Source organism: Syngnathus floridae, chromosome 5 (genome assembly GCF_059516105.1).
Source record: "Syngnathus floridae isolate MCC-2025c chromosome 5, RoL_Sflo_1.0, whole genome shotgun sequence".
Classification (NCBI taxonomy): Eukaryota; Metazoa; Chordata; class Actinopteri; order Syngnathiformes; family Syngnathidae; genus Syngnathus; species Syngnathus floridae.
This window is the reverse complement of record NC_142417.1, coordinates 18,863,812-18,891,189: the sequence shown is the minus strand read 5'-3', so window position 1 is coordinate 18,891,189 and position 27,378 is coordinate 18,863,812. Positions and strand designations below refer to the sequence as shown.

General features: G+C 41.7%; 1 protein-coding gene across 8 annotated transcripts in view; it reads left to right on the top strand.

Annotated features, from left to right (window-relative positions):
• The first annotated feature begins 1,009 nt into the window (after positions 1–1,009).
• ehmt1a (euchromatic histone-lysine N-methyltransferase 1a) overlaps positions 1,010–27,378 on the top strand; it is a 57,349-nt gene continuing 30,980 nt past the window's right edge. The window contains exons 1-13 of one of the 8 annotated variants that reach the window (XM_088375272.1): positions 1,010–1,163; positions 5,344–5,470; positions 5,777–5,859; positions 6,646–6,835; positions 6,938–7,074; positions 9,467–9,610; positions 12,268–12,533; positions 12,631–12,696; positions 13,689–13,777; positions 13,895–14,001; positions 18,004–18,126; positions 19,176–19,277; positions 21,007–21,111. In XM_088375272.1, the coding sequence (XP_088231398.1) occupies positions 5,383–5,470; positions 5,777–5,859; positions 6,646–6,835; positions 6,938–7,074; positions 9,467–9,610; positions 12,268–12,533; positions 12,631–12,696; positions 13,689–13,777; positions 13,895–14,001; positions 18,004–18,126; positions 19,176–19,277; positions 21,007–21,111 (1,500 nt within the window). In that variant the 5' untranslated portion in view covers positions 1,010–1,163; positions 5,344–5,382. Of the gene's footprint in view, positions 1,672–5,343; positions 5,471–5,776; positions 5,860–6,645; positions 6,836–6,937; positions 7,075–9,466; positions 9,611–12,267; positions 12,534–12,630; positions 12,697–13,688; positions 13,778–13,894; positions 14,002–18,003; positions 18,127–19,175; positions 19,278–21,006; positions 21,112–27,378 lie in introns of all 8 variants that reach the window. The other 7 variants (XM_088375267.1, XM_088375269.1, XM_088375266.1 and 4 more) reach the window with 7 other exon arrangements.

Genomic DNA, 27,378 nt, shown 5'->3' with positions numbered 1-27,378 from the left:
TGTGCTTTGAAACTGCACTCTGTGAACAGCTTGCTCTTTGAGAAATTTCTTTTTGTGTCTTCCCCTCCTGATGGAGGGTGTCAATGATGGTCCTCGGGGCAGCAGTGGGATGAGCAGTCTTCCCCATACTTGTGAGTTAGTTTACTGAACCAAGCTGAGTATTTTTCAAGGCTCAGGAAACCCTTGCAGGTGTTTCGAGTTAATTAGACGATTCAAGTGATTAGTTGAATACCCTATTAGTATACTTTTCACGATATTCTAATATTTTGAAATAGGATATTTGAGTTTTCTTAAGCTGTAAACCATAATCAGCAATATTAAAATAATAAAAGGCTTGCAATATTTCAGTTAATTTTTAATGAATCCAGAATGTATGACATTTTTGTTTTTTTAATTGCATTACGGAAAATAAAGAACTTTATCACAATATTAAAATTTTCTGAGACAGTTCTGTACATTGAACTGCACATTCTATAAAATAGAAAACACCCTTATGGCAGTTGGGATGTGCTGATGGAATGCAGAGTTTATGATAAAAAAGACACAAGTCCATTGACATCGTACTACATTAACCATTTAACATAGGTGCAAAAGGAAAATAAACTTGCTTTTCTTGGGAATGAAACAATAATCAAAATTCTGAGTGAATTAGCTATTAAACATGTTTATACTTTGTATTCCTTGTTGCGTAGTATTGTCTTTGTTCCCTTGTTCACCAAATCTTCACTCACTTGTTGGCAGTCAGCGAGAGATTAAAGTTATGTTTCTGACTTCTGCCGCAATATACATTTGGGGAACAGGTTTAGGTAAAAAAATATTTTCTTGGGACAATGACCAAAATTCAGAAACAGTGAATGTGTTATTTATCAAGGAAACAGGGTGAATGAGAACGATATAAGTATTTACATGTTAATTTGCTGCCCGACTTTACTGTTTCACCCTCCAGTCCAATGAACGGCAGTAATGGGCCTAAACGGTGGTTTGACAACTACAAAATAAACTACACAAGAAGAAGAAGAAAAATATCACAGAACTGCGCATGTATGAAAAAGTAAATTACAAATGCTGTTGAACAAGGTCTGTTTTGGTTAATTTTGTAAGACATCGGGAAATATCGCAACCAAATCGTACCCGTTACCCGCCACCACAACCTCCACAGACCGGTGAGAATACTTCAGGGTTACGCTTGTTAGATAGCTAGGGAGACGCGCTGTCCAACTTTCCATACAGTTCAGTTCAGAGTCCGACCATTGGCTGAACACCCTGCTGCAAATGTTTGTGTAGTTATAGTCACATAGTAGATTAATATTTGTTTGAACAGCAGTTGAGTTTCTTCATCTCATGGACCGTAATGGAGCAGCGGAGGGTCCTCGGCCAGACGGGGGACCCTTCAATGATTTAGGGATAGGCATGGGAACCAGTGTCAAGCATGATGACAGGTCAAGTCTAAAAGCAACTCCGTTCCACAGAGTCAGCACACGGCCTGCTGGCTCCCCTCTAAGAAGGTTTGGATATTCCGGCAGCATGTTACTTAGCACAACTGGACAAGTCACGACTCGACTTCCGACGGATGTGCATCTTGCAGCATCCGTCGGAACTTCAGACGCTCACACATCCAATACAAAACATCCGTCATTTGAAAATACGCATACGAGAACACGTGGAGATGAGGTAAGAACCTACTAATGTGCTTTTGAAGAAAGTTTAGCAGAATTCCAATTTTCACAAATATCTGATGAATTGATCTGACCTTGCCTTTTGTGCCCCATGAGCATTTCAACCGACTGAGTCCTAAGGACATGGTTGTGCAATGTTCGATAAATAAACACTTGCGTGAGTGAATTTAATATTGACATGCAAAGTGAAAAGACATACCGTTACTATCACACTGATAAAATGCTTCGCAATAGACTTAGCTAAACTGTGCTCTCGAGACCGTATGGATATTTTTCAGGCCGATGCAGATTCCAATATTTGGCAGAAAAAAGTTCCGATAACCAATAAGCGACTTTCAGACCTCTGTCCTTGCGGGAAGGCTGGGAAATATAGCAAACATTTTCATCATGATTTAGTTTTTCCATATCTTTCGACCTCGATTATTATCACAATATTTTTTAAATTATATATATATATATATATATATATATATATATATATATATATATATATATATATATATATATATATATATATATATAAAAAAGAAGGATCAGGGGGTCTGAACTACTTCACAGCTGAACATTACCGAACATAGACTGAGGGGGTGGGGTGGGGGGTTGTGCTACCGGTTAAGAACCACTGGTTTAGCGCCATACTCCAAGAAGAAGCTCGTTACGAGTGTCAGTAAAGCCGGACTGTTCATCCTCATGTTCGGTAAATGTCTCAATATCGGGTTTTAGAGTATGACTGTATGACTTCAAGATATTATGATTCAGAATTCCTGGGATATGCGAGAGCAGATGATCTGTCACCAAGCGTATTTTCACGTGCAAGAAAGTGAACTGAGAATAAATAATAAATCTAAGAGAATACAATACATGCTTGAAACACATTGTTTTTTCTAACTTATCTCACTGTCAAACGCTGGCCCCATGTTATACCGAAGGAAAATGTAATGCCATATTTTTAGGCTAAGGTTGTCTGTGCTTCTGTGTGACAGTGAGAACCACCAGTAAACAGTGTTGGGCAAATTACTTCCAAAATGTAATTAGTTACAGTTACTAGTTATCGTTCAAAAAAGTAATTCAATTACTCCTTCACAAATGTAACTAGTTAATAGGGAAAGTAATTATTGCATTAGGTTTGATTATGTAAAATAATTCAGATTTTTTAGCATGTCAATACAGTTGCATAGAGTATAACAACATAGACCTTCATTTAACTTAATATTTATTGAACAATGTAAAATAAGCATAAAATAAATAATCAATTGTTACACAACTTTCAGATAATTGTTCACATCAGCCAAACGCGCACACCGCACACTTTTAAACATTTTTTACGGCGAAACTCCTCTGATGAGAGAAAAAAAAACGTTACAGCACATAGTGGCCAACAATTCACTATTATAATGTAATCAATGTTGCGTTTTCGTACAGTCGGACGGCTGAAAAACGAACTGAGAAAAACATACTCCTCATTCAAAGTCCACCAAGCCTGCTCCCGTTTATTTTTATCCAGGTATAAGTACAAAGAAGAGTACAGCGGATGAGCACGGACGGCGACAATGATCATTGTTTTGTTTATGTTTTTGGCCCACCGTGGCACAGAATACATTCCCGAAGCTGATTGGCTGACACGAAGCGTCGTAAGTCAAAAGTTAGTCCGTGGAAAGCCAGAAGGCTTTTAGTGTTGCGTGTCGACGCGTCCCAAGCATCATAATAATGTGCCACATTCCACTGTTAGTAACGATAACAGCGTTACCACAATTGACAAAGTAATTGAGCAGTAATTGTCACACGGGCTTTGACACGTCAAGACAACTGAAAATCGGCCACGACAAGCTTTGTTTGTCTGCGACATGTCTGTCGGCTCATTATCGTGCTACATCTGAGCAGTCTGACGTCGGCATTAGGGGCACTCGGCTTGTTTTTCACTTTTTTCATCTTGCTGCTTCTTCCTTGATCTTTTGAGTTTGATCTTTTAACTGGGTGAAATTTGACCTAGTTTTTTTTTTGGGGGAAATTGTTACCGTAATTTTTGGAGTATAAGTCGCTCGGAGTATAAGTCGCACCAGCCATAAAATGCCCCAAAAAGTGAAAAAAAAACACATATAAGTCACTCCGGAGTATAAGTCGCATTTTGGGGGGCAATTTATTCGACAAAATCCCACACTAAGAACGAGCAACAACAGGCTAAACGATAGCAACAACAGGCTAAACGATAGGTATGCTAACGTGACAAACACAAACAAAGAGCTGAGAACGGGCCTGACGTAACATATAGAGTTATTAAAGACTACTATTACATAACACGTTTATAAAACCATCGGTGTCACTCCAATTCATTAAATCCATCGATCGTTCTTTGTCAACAATGGGTGCGCGCGGCTGACGGCGCTTGCAATTCAAAATATTCCACAGGCCCTTATAAATGAAATAAATGAAATAAATTATATTTCAAATAACTATTATATAAGCAATATTATCAAACCATCTGTGCACTTTAAAATCATTAAATCCATCGATCAAATTCCTCGTCCTTTGTCAACAACGCCGCGCGTGCGTCCTGACGTCAGCCTCGTCGTTATTCCACAGATCTACTATATAACTATATTGTCGTGTTTACAAAGTACAAAGAAAGACGTGGGTTTGGTAAACGGCTCTTTATTTAACAAAACAAACTTCCAAGCGTGTGGCGGCGTGGACTTCCAGCCACCGATGTGGAAGAGAGCTCCATACAATAGGACCGGGCGTGCGTAAAAGCCATGTCCGAGCCCCATGCACTGTCCGCGGATAGCCACCCGGCCGAGTGCCGGCCCCCGACTTCGACCCACGGAGGTGAATGAGAGCTCAGTAGAGTAGGACCGGGCGTCCGCAAAAGCCATAATAGTTTTTCAAACCTTCGATGTCACTCCAAATCCTTAATTCCTTGAATTTCTGCGTCCTCCGTGTCACTCAGAAACAAAGCTGATGCCGGTAGTACGTACGTGGGTACGTTTGTCCTTTATGTAAACAACCGCCGCGCCGTGCCACTGACGTCACTTGAAATTCAAATTACAGTCATGCTTTGGTACATCACGGTTCTCCAAACCGTTTGTTTATTTGGTTGTTTCATCAAAGTCAAAGTCTGCTTTATTGTCGATTTCATCATATGCCAAGACACAGAAAGAGATCGAAATTACGTTTCCACGACCCACGGTGACAAGACATAGTACACAATATGCATACAAGTAAACAACACAAAAAAAAACAAGGCACAAACAATGAATAAATAAGAGTGATTAATAAATAGTAAATAAACAAATAACATAATAGATATAAGAGGAGCAAAAATGGCGCAAGTGTGCATACAGCAGACAGTGGACTTGGATATGGCGCTTTAAAGTGTTAATTGCTTTATTTGATTTTTTCTCTATTTTTTATGTTTTGAATATGTTCAAGATAAAGATATAAAAGCATGTGAAGTGATCAACTATACTAAAAATAACATGGGAAGTGGTCAACTATACTTGTAAGTGATGTGTTAATGATCAAGTAAAAATTTGTGGGAAAAAAAACCATATATAAGTCGCTCCTGAGTATAAGTCGCCCCCCCACCCAAACTATGAAAAAAAAAACGCGACTTATAGTCCGAAAATTACGGTATATGCATTAATGTATGTTCATTGCTTTCTTCTGTCAGAAGTCTGCTGGGAAGAGAACCAATTTGATCTTGACAGACATGGACACTTCAGTATCACCTGAGGTCACAGAGATTTGTGTTAAAGATGAAAAGAGAGCCATCGTCATCTCCGCTAAACCTCACTCAGGTTTTGTTTCATCCAATGTTCTCTGGTTAATCAGTAGTACTTAATATTGTTCATATATCATGTCATATGTCATCATATACATCATATCATGTATTGTATTATATCATATACATCATATTACATAGTATGTCATATCATGTCTTATTAGCCAATGTTTTTAACTTGCAATTTTACACACTACCGAGCTGGGCACCTGAGTCCATCACAGCGTTTCTGCAGTCATAGTAGCTGACTGAACATTTCGGGTAATAAATCACCATTGTTTTTTCCAATGGCTGCTTACATTTATGATTTTTTTCTTCATAGCTATGAAGAAGAAGAAAAGAAAGATGGGACTCTACAACTTTGTCTCTAAAAAGAAAGCAAAGCCTTTGAAACACCTGAAAAATGTAAGTTTGTGTACACTGAAAAGTAGTTTGAAGGCTTTTTGTGTCCTAAAAAGATTCTTCTTCTCAAATTTTGTTTACAAGATCAAAGCTACACAACATTGTGTTGCCTAGATTGTTTTGCATAGTGATCGGTCAAACGCCACAATTTCTCCACAGGCTTTCTTGATTTATAAAAATTATACGCATCCCTGTGTTGTTTCAACACTTTTATAATTATATTCTTATTTCTGAATTCTGATGAACTAGATAGAAAGTAACTTGACATAACCAGGTTTAGCTGTTTCTTTCACAAATTGAAAGACTTAACTGCTAGGCACATGAGGTCCCAGTTGACATCGGGACTCCTCGGCAGTCAGTCATAGGGCACATACAGCATAGAGACAAACAGCCATTTACACCTTAGTTTCATACAGTCACTGAGTGGGAACTGAAGTAACACTGCTCGTATGGATGTAAGGCAAGTCAAACTTTACATCATCAGAGGCCTGGACGGTCTTTATGAATACATTAAACATGAATACTTCATGTTTAATGTTTAAAAACCCCGGTATAGGGTGTAGGCAGCGTCTGTTTGGTTCCCTTCAATAATTGTGTAAATGTGACCATCTTTGTGCCCTGTGATCGGTATGCCGGTGGCCAGTAAAGGATGCCTTTTGCCCAATGTCAGATGAGATTGGCTCCAGTTACCTGTGACGCTGAATAGTTGCTTATTGAATATTGGTGGATGGAAATTCAATCTAGCCCCCATATGCTTATCAACACACATTTTTGTTTTTGTATTATTAGTACGACGCTGTGCAGATGAGCCATTTTAGAGAAGATGGGATTACAAAATCAGGAGACACCTCAAGTATGAGACGTGAATCTTTGACTGAAACCCAATCTGGGGAAGCAAACAATTTTGAATACACAGAGCTGAATTTAGACTGTCTTGGTCTGAAAAGTCAGGAAGAGCTGCTTTTACCACACTCAACAGGTACTGTAACTGCCAGAGCTCATTATTTTACTGCATTCGTGTTCCATCAATACTAAAAACAATTTTGTATAGATGTAAACTATATCTTTGCATTTTGACAAGACCTTACTGAGGTGACAGACTTAGACCTGGCTGAGGAGGTACCATTGTGCTGCTGTCGTATTGAGACTCCTCCCTGTGGAGGCAGATTGTCCGAACAGGATCAGACCTGTATGGCTGTGGAGAGCATGGACGGAATGGTAAAAACACAACATGAGCAAAACACTTGGAGTGACATTTCCACACTGCCTACAACACATTTTCTCATTATTTTATTTATGAATCCTTAAAGAGACACAAAAGCGAAGATGGTTCATTTTTCACTAACAAGTCCGGTGTATGTATTATTTTTTCTTCAGTGAAATGCTAAAAGTTAGCATTTTCTATTTTACCCATTCATTTTGGAGAAATAATGAAACAACAAATACCTTTTAAAATGCCCACTTTTAATGAGGAATAAGGCCATACACCCCTCCACTCCATGTCTTGGTTGATGACGTCATGGAAGGAAGCGATCACAATTTCCCCATTAGACATCCCTTTTTTTTTTCAATTAGAACAGAATTTGATAGAATGTATAAAGAGGACACATTTGCCGCATTGGATATTAAAAATGGACACCGATTACTAAGAATAAAGCTAAAATTAAATGCCAGTTTATCGATCGTGTTCCGCACGCAGCCACACTGGTGGCGCCATTACTGTGACGTCACAAGTTGTACATCCGGATCTCAACAAACCCAAACAACATGGCAGATGATAGCGACAGCTCCGTTTCTAGCGGCAATATTAGCATCATTTTATCCGATTCAGAAACCTCTTTTGACGCAGGATATGATGAATCTAGCAGTTCACTTGGGCTGAGCTGAGCACGTTTTCTGAATTGTGCCCTTCCCGTCACTCTGGTTAGGTTGGCATAGTAAAAAGTGCTCTTGGGGGCTTTAGAGTGCCGAGTTGATCTTGGCACATGAAGAAATGACCACCTGCAACGTTTGGTTCAGGTTTTATAAGCATTTTTAAGTTTATTGCTTAAATCGCATTTTCTCGACGAGCTGAGCACGTTTTCTGAATTGTGCCTCTCCCGTCACTGTGGGTTGGCATAGTAAAAAGTTCTCAGGGGGCTTTAGAGTGCCGAGTTGACCACTGCGCATGAAGAAATGAACATCTGCAGCGTTTGGTTTAGGTTTTAGGCACATTTTTAATTTTATTGCTTAAATCGCATATTTTCGACGAGCTGAGCACGTTTTCTGAATTGTGCCCCTCCCGTCACGCTTCGACATACTTTTCAAAGTCAAAGTCTCAAAGTCAAAGTCTCCTTTATTGTCAATTCCTCCGCATGTCAAGACACACAAAGAGATCGAAATTACGTTTCTCACTATCCCAGGGTGGCAAGACAGAGTTCACAACGCACATACAAGTAAACAACACAGGAAAAATAAAACAAGAAGATGAACAATAAGAGTGATAGCACGCTAGCCGCTCCCGATGCACAGCAGAGTCCGGAAAGATGACAGTCAACCAGGCCACTGTGAACACGAGCACACAGCAGGCACGCACTGTCCGGTTTGTGGATCCTATCAGGCGAACGCAACCCATCTTGTCGTCCCGCGAACGAACGTACGCCAGGAGAATGGAAGGCACGGCTCGGCGAGCTGGGTTGGCCGCAAGCCTGGACCGACGTCTCCGCGCTGGCCCCTCTTCTCTTTTTGTTTACATTCACTGAAGCTAAACGCGTACAACTTGAGACGTCATGAGACGTCACTTCCGGCTGGCGGCTCAGTGCAGTCAAACTCGTCTGCGCGGCAAATTTAAATTAAATTTTTCAGAGCAACAGCTTCCTTTTCGTTGTTTCGATCGTCAATTTATATTTATAAGCCCATAAGCTAACTTAAACCGATTTATACATATACCGGTGTCTCTGGGCCTTTAAAATATGGGTAGGCAACTCCGGTCCTCGAAGGCCGGTTTCCTGCATGTTTTCCATGTCTCCCTGTTGCAGCACACCTGATTCAAATGGTCAGATAATTAGCAAGGTCTGCTACACACGCACACGCACGCACGCACACACACACACACACACACACACACACACACACACACACACACACACACACACACACACACACACACACACACACACACACACACACACACACACACACACACACACACACACACACACACACACGACTCTCAGAGGGATTCCACAGTACACAAGAAGACTGGTTGAGCAAACTTTCATGGACCCTTGAGGACACTGCTGAGAAAGACGACCCAGCCAGGACAAAAAACACACTGCTCCTCCTAAATCCAAATTCAAAATACTGCTTGTTGGCTTTCCTCGCCACATGTATCCAGTGGTGAAGGTCTCCTTGTGCCAAATGAATGCATGCAAGCCTTGATTTTTGCAGTTTTTTTCATTCTTCTCAACAGTACAGCACAATCGTCAAATAACAGAACACTACATGAGGGTGCGTGGGTGGCTGTGAATGTAATCTTTATTTTTTAAAATAAATTTTTATGCTAATATTCAAGTATATTATAACTTTTAACAATTTTGATCATAAACAGCATCTTGTTTTCTCTCCTCAGCTGAGTCGTTGTCAGAGACATGTGATGAAGCGTGAAAAGATGAGGCCTTCCAATTTAGTCCATTTGCTGGTTTTGTGTGAGAATCACAGGGCCAGCATGGTTAAACACCAATGCTGCCCCGGCTGTGGACTCTTCTGTAGTGTGGTGAGGAGAATCTCAAAGCGTTACAAATATACTATAGTTTTCTCCCATCTTAGTGCAAGAAAACTGAATACAGTGGTACCTCTGCTTACAAACTTAACTGGTTCTGCAATTGGGTTTGTAACTAGAAACATTTTTAAATAGAAGCAACGTTTCCCTAAGGCAGGGGTGTCCAAACCTTTTACAAGGAGGGCCAGATTTGATAAAGTGAAGGGGCCCGGGGGCCAATAATTTTTTTCGGACTTTTTTTAACTACAAACATTTTCATGCAAATCTGAACTGTTATAAAACACATTTCATTGTCACAATTGTTTTTATTTTTCAAATGACAAAATAACCAAATATAAGCCACTCAGGCAGATGTGAACAACTCTAAAAACACACATTCTGCCTTGCATTCATATCTGATAAGTCATAACATTGGACAAACTGAATAAAATACCTTAAATTTACATGAGTTTAAAATTATTTTTGCCTCATGAACATTTTAAACAGGAGTTATAAGCAATGCAAAGTTGTCTGTTATTATTAAAACTTAAAATAAGTGAATTTTGCTCGTCATTTACAATATCTTTCAGAAAGTAATAGTTCGTGTCACGTCTACAGGTTCATAAGATCAACAGTATTAACATGGCCACTTTGTAGCTTGCTTTAGTAATATTTAGTTTTGACTCACAGCCCCGTGTGAAGAATCGCTGTTGTGATGCCAGTTCAGCTTGGAGCTGCTTTACTTTATCAGCGCGGTCACTCCCTATTATCTTGTCGTATGTGTTAGCATGTCTAGTCTGCGTCTCTTTAGGTTGAAATCCTTAAACAAGACAGCCGTCTCTTTTCAAATTAGACAAACACAATTGCCTTGATTTTCAGTGAAGAAGTATTTCTCTTGAAAGCGACGGCCCTCAATGTCAACTTTCCTCATTTTCTTTGCAGTCGCCATGGCAGAAATGAGCGGAGAAGGGTGGTGCTTCCACCTTTTGGTAATAGGAGGAATTACAGTTTCAAGTTTCATGATTTTTTTTTTTTTTTTCGGTTTGACAGTACAGGTGGGCCATAAATAACACATTATTTAAGCTGCGGGCTGTATGAAATCTGACCGGGGGCTGGATTTGGCCCGCGGGCCGGACTTTGGACATGCCTGCCCTAAGGAATCAATGTAAAAGCAAATAATGTGTGCTGGACTATCCCAAAAGTCACACTTTTGGCCCTATTACTCTGTGTAAAACACACAGAAAACCAAAACAACAGTTTTATTTTTGCTTTTTCAAACCTTTATAACAAAAAATAAATGTCACTTTATTCTTGACCTCCGAGGTTTGCTTGAGGAGGGGGGAACCAGTTCTAATGTTCTACACTTGCTAAAAATACCCTGACAAGACACAGAACAAGTCAGGCTAATAAATTATTGTATGCTTCCACGACCCGCTTGCATTGTGCTCACATACTCGTCGTTACTTTTTGGCGCAATTAGTGAGTTTTCCGTCTGTGTGACTGGTCATTGAACGCACTTCACACAGAATCAAAGTCAAAGTCAGCTTTATTGTCAATTTCTCCACATGCCTAAGACACACAAAGAAACCGAAATTTCGTTCCCCGCTATCCCACGGTGACAAGACATGGCCCACAATAGACAATCAAGTAAACAAGTAAACAACAGCGTACTGAATAAATAATGAATAAATAACACAACAAATAAATAAATAAGAGGAGCAAAAAAGGAGCAAGTGAGCGTACAGCAGACATTCCAGAAAATAGCGCAACAGTGCCGCACGCTATGCAGAAGGGGGTAGCGAGTTCAGGGTCCTAACAGCCTGGAGAAAGAAGCTGTTGGCGAGTCTGGTGGTGCGGGAGCGCAGGCTCCTGTACCTCTTCCCAGAGGGCAGAAGGTCAAACAAAGAGTGAGCTTGGTGACTCACATCACTCGCAATCGTGGTTGCCTTGCGGGCGAGATGGGAGGTGTAAATGTCCTTCAGGGAGGGGAGCGAAGCACCAATAATCTTACCAGCCGTATTCACTATGCGCTGCAGGGCCTTCAAGTTCTGTTCAGTGCAGCTACCACCCCAGATAGCGATGCAACTGGTGAGGACGCTCTCAATGGTGCCACGGTAGAATGTAGACAGGACTGTAGACAGAATACAAGTGAAACCTTAAAAAAATAAAATAAAAGTAAAGGAACCTAGCTTCTAAAGATGGAAACTGACAAACACAAAAGTGTGTTCATGTTTTTATTGAAAAGAAGCTGGTACTGTCCGCTGCACGGGAACAACCTCCGCCTTTGACTCAATGCGTGCGTGTTCCTGCAGCAGAGAGTATCTCCTCTGGCACAACACCGGTCATACTCCTTCGCAAGCTCAATAATATGCATGTATTCGCCATACTCCTTTATGATTTTGAGTTTCATATCAGTAGTCTTAGGAGACATATTCTGTACGTTTTTTACATTGCTAACACGCTGAGACAAACAGGGAATGGAAGAGCAAAGTTTGGGGGTGGGGTGGGTGGCTGCAGCGTCGGTTCGGAAGTCTAAAATTGGTACGTAAGTAGATGCAAAAAAATTGTGACGCTCCAGTTCGCAAGGTTCCACTTTATACAGAAATTAAAATGAATATTTTGTTGGTGGTACTGTAGATTCCTATTCATTTGCTGTGCTGATTTTCCCATAGGGTACCTTCATGGAGTGCCAGCCTCATGGTAGCATTTCACACCGCTTTCACAGAGATTGTGCCTCCGTTTTAAAGAATCGCAAGTTTTGTCCTCACTGTGGAATGGATGCCAGTCGGGCGAAAGAGGTCACAATGCCCTCATTCTCCCTTCAAAGGTCAAACAAGGAACCACCACATCCATCTCTTCTGCCAAGACCTGCTACGCAGATGCTCAGGGCTAAAAAGACTTGCGAACCACAAAAGAGCAGAGAGCTGAACTTCAGCAGGTAAAATTTGATTTGTTTTCTTTTTAATCATCTAATCAAAAACCTATCAAGAAGGCAATACGATCTAATTTTCTTTGGATTTGTTCAATTGCTACAGTGTTTCTGCAGGCAGAAGTTCTAACATATCACTAGAGCGTATACTGATGGGACTAGATGATGAAAAGTAAGGTTACATTTGATATACAGCATTTCATTACAGTAATCCCTCACTACTTCGTTCTTCACCTATCGCGGCCTCGCGCTATCGTGGATTTTTTCCGGAACTTTTTTTTTTTTTTTATGTCTCACACCCACATTCATATCGTCATATGCCGGAATAAAGCACACAAGACAGGCAACAAGACAGGCAAGTGCAACCCTCCACCATCAGCGACATCGGGCCTCACTTGGAGCTTGGAGAGTGCGGCTTTGTCTGACCATATGACACTAATGGCCAATGGGAACATGTTGAGCTGTGTCCTTGCAGCTGATTGGCTTAGCAGTTCTAACTACAATTTAGCTCAGCCTCCTGCACTGTCTGTCTCAACATATCAGACCTGAGCTTCATCACGGAAGCTATATTTACTTTGAGATTTTTGTGAAAATGTTTACAAAAGTGTTTAAGTAGTTAGTAAATAAGAATGTCTCTGAAAGTCAGTTTGTCTTTAAAATGTTAACAAAAGTGTTTACTAAATCGTTAGTAAACAAGAATGTTTCTTGACTTAAAACCTTTGCAAGTGTTTAAAAATGCAAAAAAAGTGTTTGATAAACAATAAAATGTTTAAAACTACAATAAAGGTTAATCAAAGTTTTGTGTGGATATATGTATTGTAACAATATATTTACTCTTTTATTTTCTTTATTTTCTTATTTATTTAAATGAATAAGAATATTTCTAAAAGTCAATTTGACTTTAAATGTTTACAAAAGTGTTTTAAAATACATAAAAGTACATAAAAGTGTTTAAAAATTAAATAAAAGTTCATAAAATCCTTGTGTGGATATTGTAATAATGTATGTTCTCTACTTTGCGGATTTCAAATATAGTGGGTGGGCGTGGAACCAATTAACCGCGGTAAACGAGGGATTACTGTATTTTGGAAACATGCACTGCCTTGGAAACTAATTTGCACTTGACAGTTCATAGGCAATTTATTGAGCTTCATGTTTTTGTAGCCTGAAATCAACAAAAGTGAATTACCCTACTGGACAGCTCTACATTTCTGCAGAAGAAGGACAGCTCCAGAGGGTCATTCATCTATTAGGTAACTTCAATATTGTTTTCTTTTTTTTCATCTTATGAGCGATACAAGCTGTCTGACTTCACGGAATGTTTTAGTGCCATTATGCATAGTGTCAACTACCAAATGTGTCTATTGCAGTTGATGGAAAGGATCCCAACTGTCTGATGGATAACCAAAACAGACGAACACCTTTACATGCTGCTGCAACTGAAGGGCATGAAGAAATTTGCCATATGCTAATTCAGGTGAGGAGGAGTCTCACTGCTTTCCTCGGTTTGTTAAAGGTCAGGCAACAAACATTGAAAAGTTCTTGAGACCTCTTGAATTCAATGAGTAACTCTTGTTAAAAAGTGATAAGATCATAGGTATACAGCACTTTAATCACTAAATACTTTGTACAATTCAGAATGTGCCATCTGCTGTTTGAATCTAGCACCCGCTCATCTTCGGGCATTTCTGGAGATGTGATATCACAGAAGCCAAAGCATTCATAAATAGCTACTGTCGCATTGTTTTTGCTGTGCATATGACACACATCTAAAATTTTCATGCATGAAAGATGCAGCTCAAGTTTGTCGCAGAGTTTTAACATTTCATTTGTCCATGCATCCGCCAGCCCGCCTGTCCATCAGTCCACCCGTCCGTCAGTCCGTACACGCGTATGTATGTACATACGTACAGTGGGGCTAAAAAATATTTAGTCAGCCACCAATTGTGCAAGATCTCCCACTAGAAAGATGAGTGAATCCTGTAATTTTCATCATAGGTACACTTCAACTATAAGAGACAAAATAAAAAAAAATCCTAAAAATCACATTGTCTGATTTTTAAAGAATTTATTTGCAAATTATGGTGGAAAATAAGTACCATATTTTTCAGACTATAAGTTGCGTTTTTTTTCATAGTTTGGGTGGGGGGGTGACTTATACTCAGGAGCAACTTATGTGAAAATTTTCACAAATTTTTACTTGATCATTAACACATTACTTACTCACTAGTATAGTTGATCACTTCACATGTTATTGTCACTTTAAACTGCATGAGGGCGCACTATGGCTGTGGAATAATTGGAGCCTCACTGACAATGAGTTCCATTCACTGACTTCCGGAGTCAGGAGATTTAATGATTTGGAGTGACACAAATGGTTCTTTTTGTTGTTATTTTTGTTATAGTTATTTGACGTATAGTTTATTTAGAGTAGCAACGTGTATGTTGTTAGACTTCAGTAGTTTCCGATTGTCTAGCAAGGCCGTGAAGGCAGCAGGGGGGAGGGAGACGGGAAGAGCGATCCAGGGCGCTTGCATGTGTTGGCTCATATGTTGAGCTCTTGTTTTGTGAAATAAAAAGCCGGTTACCAAACCCACGTCTTGCCTGGTACTTTGGTAACGCTACATTATATTTATATACGTAGATCTATGGAATAATTGGAGCCGCAACTAACAACGAGGCTGACATCAGCGGCGCACGTAGGTCCGGAATCAACAGGTTTTTTTTGTTTTGTTTTTTGACACAGCGGATGAATATTCCGATGGATTTGATGATTTGGAGTGACACGGATGGTTTGTTAAAATTGTTGTTTATATTACATTTATTTGATATCTCTAGTCTGACGTCAGCAGCGCACGTAGTTCCGGCGTCAATAGCTGTGTGATTTAACAAAAATAAATAAAATAAATTATTGACACAGAGGATGAATATTCCGATAGATTTAATGATTTAGAGCAGGGCTGTCAAACTCATTTTTTGTCGCGGGCCGCATTGTAGTCATAGTTTCCTACGGAGGGCCATTATGACTGTCAACCCAAATAAATGTATGAACACTTCATTATATACAATGTAAGCTACAAAACAAACTGACAAATAATTCATTTTCAAATCAGACTAGTGAAAACTTGTAGTTTAAAAAATAGATTTTTTAAAAGTGAAGACAATTTGCAATTTTAGTAATGACATGAATTTGATGCAAATATGTCCTCACGGGCCACATAAAATGATGTGGTGGGCCGTAGCTGGCCCCAGGGCCTTGAGTTTGACACCTGTGATTTAGAGTGTCATGGATGGTTCGTTAAAATTGTTCCTTAAATTACATTTATTTGATATATCTAGTCTGACGTCAGCGTAGTTCCTTCCAGCAGTGTCAACAGCTGTGTGACCCAAGACGAAGAGTCCGATGGATCTAAAGATTTGGAGTGACACGGATGGTTTGATAAAATTGTTGTTTATATTATTATTTGATAAATAGTGTATATATTGTTATATGGGCCTGTGGAATAATTTGAACTGCAACTGACGACATGTCCGACGTCAGTGACGCGCCGCACACGCAGCGTTGTTTACAGAAAGGACGACGAATTTGATCGATGGATTTAATGATTTGGAGTGACACAGATGGTTTGATAAACGTGTTATTTGTTATAGTTATTTGAATAACTGTTAATGTTACATCAGGCCCGTTCTCAGCTCCTCGTTTGTGTTTGTCACGTTAGCATACCGTATCGTTAGCCTGTTGTTGCTGGTTCATGTCTGTTCTTGGTGTTGGATTTTGTCAAATAAATTTCCCCCAAAATGCGACTTAAACGCCGGTGCGACTTATATATGTTTTTTTCCTCTATATTGTGCATTTTATGGCTGATGCGACTTGTACTCCGGAGCAACTTTTAGTCCGAAAAATACAGTATTTGTTCAGTAATGGCCTTGATCTGGGGCTCCATGCAAGCTCTCACCCTTTGGGGTCGAAATGATCACAAGAACGGTGAACAAAAATCCCAGAACCACACGGGGGGACCGAATGAATGACCTGCAGAGAGCTGGGACCAAAGTTTGACATTCGATATGACATTCTCCCAATCCTCTTCTGGATCATTCAAATGCTCTCTAGGAAACTTCAGACGGGCCTGGACATGTACTGGCTTGAGCAGGGGGACACTTCAGGCACTCCAGGATTTGAGTCCCTGGCAACGTAGTGTGTTACTGATGGTACTCTTTGTTACCATGGTCCCAGCTCTCTGCAGGTCATTCACTAGGTCCCCCCATCCCATCCATCCAACCCATCCATCCAACCCATCCAACCCTGCGGAGGTAACTCACTTCGGCCACTTGTATCCGGGATCTTGTTCTTTCAGTCACGACCCATAGCTCGTGACCATAGGTGAGGGTAGGAGCATAGATCGACTGGTAAATCGAGAGGCAATTCGAGAGGTAATTTGCCTTTTGGCTCAGCTCTCTCTTCACCACGACGGACTGGTACAGAGTCCGCATCACAGCAGATGCTGCACCGATCCGCCTGTCGATCTCGCGCTCCATCCTGAACAAGATCCAAGATTCTTGAACTCCTTGACTTGGGGCAGAATCTCATCCCCGATCCGGAGAGGGCATTTCACCCTTTTCCGACTGAGGACCAATGTGGCGGTGCTGACTTTCATGCCGACCGCTTCCCACTCGAACCGCTCCAGTGAGAGGTGGAGATCACGTCTTGAAGAATCCAACAGCACCACCTCAGTCTACCTCAGAGTCAAGTTGGAACCTTTCTGACTAGCTCAGGCTCTTTGACATACCATGTCCCAAGAGCCAGCTTCTGTAGCCGGGGATCGGACCGCCAAGGTCCCCACCTTTGGCCCCTGCCTAGCTCACTCTGCACCCGGCCCCTTTTGCCCCTCCCACAGGTGGTGACCCCATGGGAAGAGGGACCCATGTTGCCTTTTCGGGCTGTGCCCTGAAGGGCCACATGGGTGAAGGCCCAGCCAACAGACGCTCCCCTTCGAGCCCCAACTCCAGGCCTGGCTTCAGAGGGGGGCCCCGGTGACCCACCGAGGGAGAATGGAATCCCTTTTTATTAATCATCATCAGTGATCTGTGAGCCGTGCTTTGTCTGGCACCCTCACCTAGGACCCTTTTGCCATGGGTGACCCTGCTAGGATCATGAGGGGACACAAACCCCACCACAATAAGGTGACGACTCACGGAGGGGTGTCTATGTCTTGTAAGAAAAATCCCTCCATATTTGGTTGTTCTGTTTAAAATGACACAAAAAATTGTGTTACACAAAGCAGTCCCCCCAAAAATGTTTGTTTTGTGTTCAATCTGTCGCCAAACTACGTGGTAATTACATGACGAGTAAAGAATTTGCATTGGTTCCATCATAGAAAAATTTATACACCTCATCAAACCATAGATGTTAATCTTTATTCTGTGGTTCTAAAATTTTAACACATGTTGTTTGGGTTTAAAACTTTGTGTGTGTTTGTAGGCTGGAGCCAACCTGGAGATGCTTGATGAAGCGCAGAGAACACCCCTGATGGCAGCTTGTGAAAATAACCATTTAGAGACAGTAAAGTACCTGATTAGGGCTGGAGCATCTATAAACCACAAGGTTGGTACTTAAAATGTACTGTACTTACACTGTGTGAAGTTTGATGAAAAGTCCTTGTTAGGCTTGCAGTTTTGCTAGCAATGCATCAGCCTCTGATGCGCCCTGTTTATCAGACAGATGTATTTTTTCTCATGCTTGGTCGTGTAGTGGCGACTCAAATTATATTCCTTAAACACAGCGACCTGTGTACCACAAATCAGGCACACGGCTTTACCTTTCATTTCTGTAAAGAAATACTTGGCAGTCCATGTCTTGTTGAAAACACGGCGCTCCTTGTCAACTTTTCTTTTCTGAGGGTCAGCACACATTTCTCGGGCAGCATTACTTCGCACTGTTCACCTTCACGCACAGCTCACATACACGTACGCTACACGGAAGTGCGACGCCTTTCAAAATAAAAGCAAAACAGTTGTATTGCACGCATGACACAATTTTTTTTTTTTTTTAAATTAAGTAATAATCAAATATAATTTGCGGGCCGGACAGGGACGCACAAAGGGCCGGATGTGGCCCGCGGGTCGTAATTTGCCCAGGTCTGACCTATACAGTATGTGTGTATATATATTTATCTTATTATATACAATTGTCTGTGTACATGTGTGGGGAGAACGAGCGAGCAAGCCAGAGAGAGTGAGAGTGCGAGAGAGAGTGAGAGAGAGAGGGGGCAGAGAAAGTGTGAGGGAGGGAGGGAGGGAGAAGGAGGGTGAGAGTGAAAGTGAGTGATTTAGTATACTGTATTGTCAGTATTTTCAATTTGTCTTTAATGTGATGAAATGTTCTTTCAGTTGGGGCGGAAAGAGAGGGGGAGACAGAGAGGGAGAGAGCGCAAGAGGGGGAGGCGAGGGAGGGAAAGAGAGAGCATGAGAGGGAGAGAGTGCGAGAGGGAGAAAGAGGGGGAGTAAGTGTGAGTGTGAGAGAGTGAGGGGGGAGGGGAAAGGAGGGAGAGTGAGTGATTTATATTGTTGCCACCATTTTCAATTCATTTGTCTTTAATGTGAGGATATATCCTTTCAGTTGTCCCATTTCGTTTATTCATATTCTTACATCAGGATGTAATGGGTTTCACCTGTCTGCATCTGGCTTCTAAACTGGGACATTATGGCATCGTGCAACATCTGCTCACCAGGTCATCCAAGTGCATCAACTGTCAGGTAGACAAATTGTACTACATTTACTGTAATTTCCGGTGTATAAGCCGCGACTTTTTTCCAAAATTTTGAACCCTGCGGCTTATAGTCAGGTGCGGCTTATATAAGATTTTTTTCGCGATTTTTGTGATGACTTGATCACTTTTACTCTTAACACTATTATATACAGTAAAAGCAACAAAACAAACTGACAAATAACTCGTTTTCAAATCAGACGAGTAAAAACTGGTCAAATATTTAAAAAAAAGATATTAAAAGTGAAGACAATTTGCAATTCTAGTAATGACACACGAATTTGATGCACAATTTGTCTTCGTGGGCCACATAGAATGATGTGGCGGGCCGTATCTGGCCCCTGGGCCTTGAATTTGACACCTGTGCTCTAAACCCTTTCTCTTACTCTGCCATGTGACTCGGAGATTACACAAAGCAGTGGCGCTGTTTGGACCATCTGCATTGTATTAAAACCCAATCAATCAGCATTTAAATTCAATTCTTCTGACATTTTGCTCACCAAAAACAAGTTGTAATGAATGTGAACTTTTAATGCATTTTATTCAGAAGGTTACTTTGAACCCTGAGGCTTAAATGGCGGCGCGGCGTACTTATGGATTTTTACGGCCTCTGGCCTCCAGGGGACGCTCTAGCCGGAAGCAAGAGCGAGACAGGCGAAGAAGAGATAATGCGCCGAAGAAGACGTGCTGGTTTGTGTTTACAACATTTCGCGCATCACGCAGAATGCGATCAAGACAGACATTACTGAAAGGAAGCTTTTATACTCAAACCGTCATTATGGGCAACAAAAGAAATGCATATGATGCCGCTTTTAAGCTAAAGGCAGTCGATGTTAATGACATTGTGTTGCGGCACTTTTTTCTTTATTTCGTGGTCCCGTCTACTTGGTGCATGAATAAGATTAGCATGAACAGACCCTCATCATGGAAAACGCTAGAAGAAATGGATAAAAACGACGACGAAAGAGATACTGAGGAAATGTGTGGCGAAGGATATCTAACGCTATTCCAATCGGAAATTGAGGAGGAAGACTTCAACGGTTTCAGTGCACAGGAGGAAGATGAAGACGATGAAGCTCTTTTTTTTTACTTTAACCAGCCCTGTTAGTGCTGTGCTACCGTGTTGCTGCTGTGTTACCGCCGCGTCTCAGTGACTTTTACCGGTATGTTTTATTTAATCAAACCCTATTAGTGCTGTGTTACTTCTGTGTTGCTGCGGTATTACTGCCGCGTCACAGGCAGTGTTTGGAAAGAAATGTTAACGTATGTTATTAAAACTTTAAAAAAGCTTTCTGTGTCCAGTATTTCTTTGTTAATAACTCGTGTGCACACTTCCATGTTGCTGCGGTACTACTGCTGCGTCACAGGCAATGTTTAGAAAGACATGTTGAAGCATGTTATTCAAAATTCAAAAAGGCTTTCTGTGTACTGTCTTTCTTTGTAAAAAAAAACTTGTGCGCACGTGTGGCTTATAGTCCGGTGCGGCTTATGTAAGAAAAAAACTAAAATATCCCCGAATTTTAGCTGGTGCGGCTTATACACCGGTGGGGCTTATACACTGGAAATTACGGTAATAACTGCTCCCAGAAACCACATAAAATACTCAGCTCTGCATGCTATCGTCTATCCATCTCAATGATAATTTTATGAAATCAAGTAATTGTATGAGTATGAATCTTTTCAGTTTTACATTCATAGTGTAACTTGTGCTTGAACAGGATGATGGAGGATGGACACCCATCACCTGGGCAATAGAGCACAAGCACAAGAAGGTATTCTACCTGTTGCTCGAAAACGGGGCAGACGTTAACATCAGAGATAAGGTAATTTTGGACAGTGTTTATCTTTGCAGTTTTTCCACACTTCTCATATATCAAATAACCTACCGTGAATTATGACTTACTCCAAACAATACATGAACACAAACGGGATATGGGACATCTTTTTTTTTTTTTTTACAGTTTTTTCCCTTTTATGTGAAATTGTGAGTCTCAATGAAACATTGCCTTCATTTAGCATTCAAGTTCAAGGCACAGTTGACCTTTCACGGAAGTCCCACCCCTCCTCAATTGGCTCTTGGTCTGACTTTTTTCCGGACACTTACAATGGAAAGGAACACACCAGAGCATGTAATTGAGTGTTTTTGGACCATTACAAGTGCTTCTAGATTGAGACAAAAGGTATGATACGCAGTGGAAAGAAATATTCTTAACATTAAAATATACCGAAAAGCTAATTTTACAACTATTGAGGCAAAAACATACAGGTCTCAAGATTAGTCTGAGATAACCCCATGACAAGTATCTCAAATACAACCAGCAAAGCCTTCTGGCTCAATCATGCTCTTTTACTGCTGAGTTGGTAACTCTTTCTAACTGGATAGTGAAGCATTGCCTCATTAACTCTTCCCTTTAGAGTTTGGGAACAATGTGGCATCATTTTTGGGGTGTAGCTAAGATGGAGGCAAAAATATCCAGTGCGCTTGCTTGAAAACGCAGGTTAGCATATCATGTTTTATGGCTGCTGACAGAAAATATCTGGATTAATGTTAGTGTAAATCTATGGACCGGATAGGAGCTTGATGGACCTCAACTGTTTGGGGACGTGGTTTTGTTAACTGTCAATTATATTCTCAACAGTACAGAATCACACGGATGTGACAGCAAGTTAAGTGTGTCACTCGGGAGATATCCAGGGGGCCATCCTAAGAAGATCCCCCGACATTTCATCTGTTTACCCTCAATCCAGAGGCGCAGCGGCTCAACTGAGTGTCCCTCCTGGATGATTGAGCTTATCTGTAAGGGAGAGCCATGCACAGGAAATTCATCTCGGCAACTTGTATCCGGGATCTTGTCTTTTTGGCCACGACTCAGAGCCCATGGCCACAGTTGAGGGTAATGCCTAATTCCCACTGGGTGCGGAACGGCTGTGGTCTTCTTCGGAATGCCGCAAGGAATAGAAAGCATTGGAGTCAAGGAGTCAATTCACACTTGCTGCAGTACGTCAGCGGAACGTGGCAACTGTTCGTTTGCCTTCCGCAAGCCTTCTATTTCTTTTGGATACAGCATGCATGAAGAATTTACACGGCTCAGACAGGAAATCGTGCGTCGGCGTACAAGGTAGATCTGATATATTAATTTCATGAAAACATATCTCATATCTACAACCTACAGAGCTTTCATTTCAGCTAACTACATAGCTTGGCATGAGTCGGACATTTAAAACGCAAAAAAACAGCTTGAAATAAATTTAACATGAACTTAAAAATAAATTAAACAAAATAACGCTACATAAACACAAAACGTACTTACCCATGGTAGAAGAGCCAAAGTCATGCAAATAATGTTCCAAAAGCATATCAATATGAACAAAAGGATGGCTATTGTTCACAAATAGCTCACCCTTACATGGTTGTTATTGTGTAAACTCAACTCTTGATTGCGTGAACCCCCTTGATCTTATGGTCTCATGAGCGGAGATTTCCGGAGACGCAACGCAGCTGTTTGCCGCGGGTGTAAATTGCAGTCGTGGCTCCATTGCAAAGAAACCGCAACGCAGCTTTTCGGCTCAGCTCTTTCTTCACCTCGACGGACCAGTACAGAGTCCTCATCACAGTAGACACTGCACCGATCCGCTTGTCGATTTCCCGCTCCATCTTGCCCTCACTCGTGAACAAGACACCAAGATCCCTCCACGTGGGGCAGGATCTAATACCTAACCCGGAGAAGGCATCTTGCAGGTGCTGATTTTCATCCCAACTGCTTCAATCTACTGCGAACCGCTCCACTGAGAGTTGCAGATCACAGATTGAAGAAGCCAATAATACCACATCATCTGCAAAAATACTGCAACAGCAAAACCGGATATCCCGAACGTCTTGGCCGTGCCCAGACATTCTATCCATAAAGGTCATGAACTGAATCAGTGACAAAGGGCAGCCTTGGCAGAGTCAAATCCTCACTGGAAACAAATTCGACTTACTGCGGACCAAACTCATATCGGTTTTATAGGGACCAAACTGCCCTTATCAACGGGTTGGAAACCCCCCTGTCAGGTCTAAGTACCATTAGACATTAAACCACACGCTGGAAGAAAGAGAAGACAACCAGGATAGGTTTACTCACGAGGAGAACGATAGAGAAAGGAAACTCAGTTACAATCTCCATCAATTCTGAGTCCTTACGCCACATGCCCCTCTTTTTAATGTTTTGGTTGCCCTGGCTACAGAGGCGTTGCTACACTAAAGGGAGGGGAGATTGTGGCTGTAGCAACGCTGATTAGATAAGGAATGTAGTGTGGTGTGATTTAGCCTTTAATTGTCGGCCGGGGGCCCCAGCACTGGAATTGCAGAGTCTGTCCTGTTTCCTCAACCGGTTGTCTTCTCCATGGTTGGCTGGCTCATCCTGGACTGTGAGCAGATAACTTGAAGCACGTTGAATGCCGTTTTCCTGTGGAACAATGCAACTAAACCTTTGCTAAGTTTATCTTCTTGGTAAACTAACACAACACACAATAATAATGAGTAACTAGCCCTAAACACTTCAACACACATTAAGTAAATACAAGGTAACTGGTATGCAGTTCCTTAAACAAACATTGAGTAAATATGGGATAACTTACGTATATGCAACTACTTCAAACTGTATATGGCAAACAAAGAAAAACAGTTCAGATCAACAACAATCTATGAATCAAAGCTACAGTTAACTAAAAGGAAAGAAGTTCCTTTGAACTAAACAAAGAACATTTTGCGTGTGCAAAGGAGCTCTGCTCATCTCTAGTGAAGACCTCTTACAGCAGTTAACAAGCAGATAAGAGAAGGACAGGAAGGATACATAAAACTGATTGGGGGTCAAAGGACATCCCTGGGACTAGATAAGAAGAACTTAGTTAAACGAAAAGAGTTCAACTCGTAAAATACAGTGGGGGAAATAAGTATTTGACCCCTTGCTGATTTTGCAGGTTTGCCCACTTGCAAAGAATGCAACGATCTATAATTTTAATCATATGTACATTCTAACAGTGAAAGACGGAATCCCAAAGAAAATTCCAGAAAATCACATCATATGAAATTATAAAAATTGATAACCTTCTGATGAGGAAAAACAAGTATTTGAACCCCTGGACAAACAGCATGTTAATATTTTGTAGAAAAGCCATTATTGGCCAGCACAGATGTCAAACGTTTTTCTTAGTTGGTGACAAGCTTTGTGCACATTTCGGCAGGGATGTTGGCCCACTCCTCCCTGCAGACAGCCTCCAAATCATTCAGGTTCCGAGGTTGTTGCCTGGCAACTCGAATTTTAAGCGCCCTCCAAAGATTTTCAATTGGATTCAGGTCTGGAGACTGGCTAGGCCACTCCAGAACCTTGATGTGCTTCTTCTTCAGCCACTCTTTTGTTGCTTTGGCGGTGTGCTTAGGATCGTTGTCGTGCTGAAACACCCATCCTCGACCCATCTTCAGCTCTCTCACTGAGGGAAAGAGATGTTGGTCCAGAATTCTACGATACATGGCCCCGTCTATCCTCCCCTCAATACGATGGAGTTGTCCCGTCCCCTTGGCTGAAAAGCACCCCCAAAGCATGATGTTGCCACCACCATGCTTGACGGTGGGGATGGTGTTCTTTGGGTTGTACTCGGTGTTCTTTGCCCTCCAAACACGACGAGTTGAGTTGAGGCCAAAAAGTTCTATTTTGGTCTCATCTGACCACATCACCTTATTCCAGGCCTCTTCTGAGTCGTCCAGGTGCTGAATGGCGAACTTGATGCGGGCCTGTACATGTTTCTTCTTGAGCAGGGGGACCTTGCGTGCGCGGCAGGATTTCAATCCATGACGGCGTAGTGTGTTACCAACCGTTTCTTTTGTAACTGTGGTCCCAGCTGCCTTCAGTTGATTCATCAGTTCCCCCCTTGTGGTTTTGGGATGATTCCTCACCATTCGCATGATCAGGGAGACCCCACGAGGTGAGCTCTTGTGTGGAGGCCCAGACCGAGGGAGGTTGGCGGTGGTGTGGTGCTTCTTCCATTTCCTGATAACTGCACCGACAGTTGATCTTTTCTCTCCAAGTTGCTTTCCGATTCTCTTGTAGCCCATCCCAGCCTTGTGCAGATCAACAATCTTGTGCCTGATGTCCGTAGAAAGCTCTTTGGTCTTGCCCATGGTGGTGATGTTGGATGCTGGTTGTTTGGGTGTTGACAGGTGTCTTTTATACAGGTAACGAGGTGAGGCAGGTGTATTTGATGTAGATAATTGGTTGGGATTGGGGCTGTGTCTTAAAGAAAGACTAACTGGCTTGTATGAGCCAGAATACTTGCTGTTTGTCCAGGGGTTTAAATACTTGTTTTTTCTCATCAGACGGTTATCAATTTTTATAAATTCATATGATGTGAATTTCTGAAATTTTCTTTGGGATTCTGTCTCTCACTGTTAGAATATACATATGATTAAAATAGTAGATCATTGCATTCTTTGTAAGTGGGCAAACCTGCAAAATCAGCAAGGGGTCAAATACTTATTTCCCCCACTGTATAAGGCCCCAGTTCTGGCAGGCCAAGGGTTAAATTATTCCAACACCCCCTCTCCCGTTTACCCTCGAGGACCCTGCTGAGGGTGTTGAACTAGTCTACCGTTCCATGGCCAGCATGAAAAAAAACCCTGCTACCCGTGAATATGAGATTCGATCAATCGATGGACCCCCCTCTCCAGCATCCTTGAATAGACCTTACCAGGGAGGCTGAGGCATGCGATTCCTCTAGTTGGTGTTAACGGTGCACTGCTTCCTCCACATTAGACAATGGATCAGAATTTCCTTGAAGCCTTCTGGAAGTCATTTTTCATGTCTTCACCAAACGTTTCTCGTGCCCGGGTTTTTGCCACAGCGACTGCAAAGGCTGTGTTCCGCTTGGCCAGCTGATACATGTCGGCTGCCTCCAGAGTCTCACAGGTCAAAAAGGTCCGATAAGACTTCTTATTTAACTTTACGGCATCCCTGACTGCTAGTCATCAGCGGGTTCGGGAATTGCCATCACGACAGGCAACATCCACCTTATGGCAGCAGCTTTGATCGGCTGTCTCAACAATGGAGTCCACTCAGACTCACTGTTCCCGCCTTCCCCGGAAATGGTCAAAGTTCTACCAGAGGTGGTAGTTGAAACTACTACTGACAGTGGATTCTGCCATTCCCAGCAATCCCTTTTAGTATGTTTGGGTCTGCCAGGTCAGATCGGCATCTTCCCCCACCATCAGAGCCAACACACCACCATCATCAGTTGAAAGCTCCGCCCCTCTCTTCACCAGAGTGTCCAAAACATGCGGCCGCAAATTAGATGACACAACAACAAAGTAGATCATCGAACTGCGGCCTCAGGTGTCCTGGTGCCTAGTGCGCATATGGACTCTGTTTGAGCATGGTGTTTGTTATGGACAGTCCAGTCACACCCTTCCAGGTCTCACTGTCATTGCCCAGCAGAAGGCTGTGCTAGCTGCATCAAAAGGCAAAAAGCTTTATTTTATCCATGCTTGCTCCCATCACTGCGCCAAGTGCTGCGCATGTGCGTATTGTGATTAAAATTCAGCAAATTTTGGACACGCTGGCTTTGTTGTGTTCCCTGCTTGACCGCTGCGTGAAAATGGCTGATGAACTTGATGATGAAGAAAGTTCTGTTCAGTTTTATTCAAGATATCCGTCGTCGAGCAAGGAAAACAAAGATGTGGAGTAACAGTTGGTTCTTTATTTGCAAGATCTTGGGTTGTTTTACGGCAGTCAGTGCACAATGCACTTCAGCAGATGAAACAACAATGTCATAGTTCCGGTCAGAAGTCTTTATAGTGTCCTCATAAGGCAGACATTTGTTCTGTTATCGCCTGAATGTCCTGTTATCTACGGAATGTTTTAGATTTATGTGTCATGGAGTTACTGAGCTGTGCCTTATGTGTACTGGAAAGTTACCAGGTCTGTGTGCTGTGTCTGTGCTCTGATGGAGCAACTATGTTTGTATAAATTAATAAGAGTATTTACACATTGATTGATATGATAAAGTATATAAGTTTGTAGAAACTAATAAGAGTATGTACACATTGCTGTGGCTCC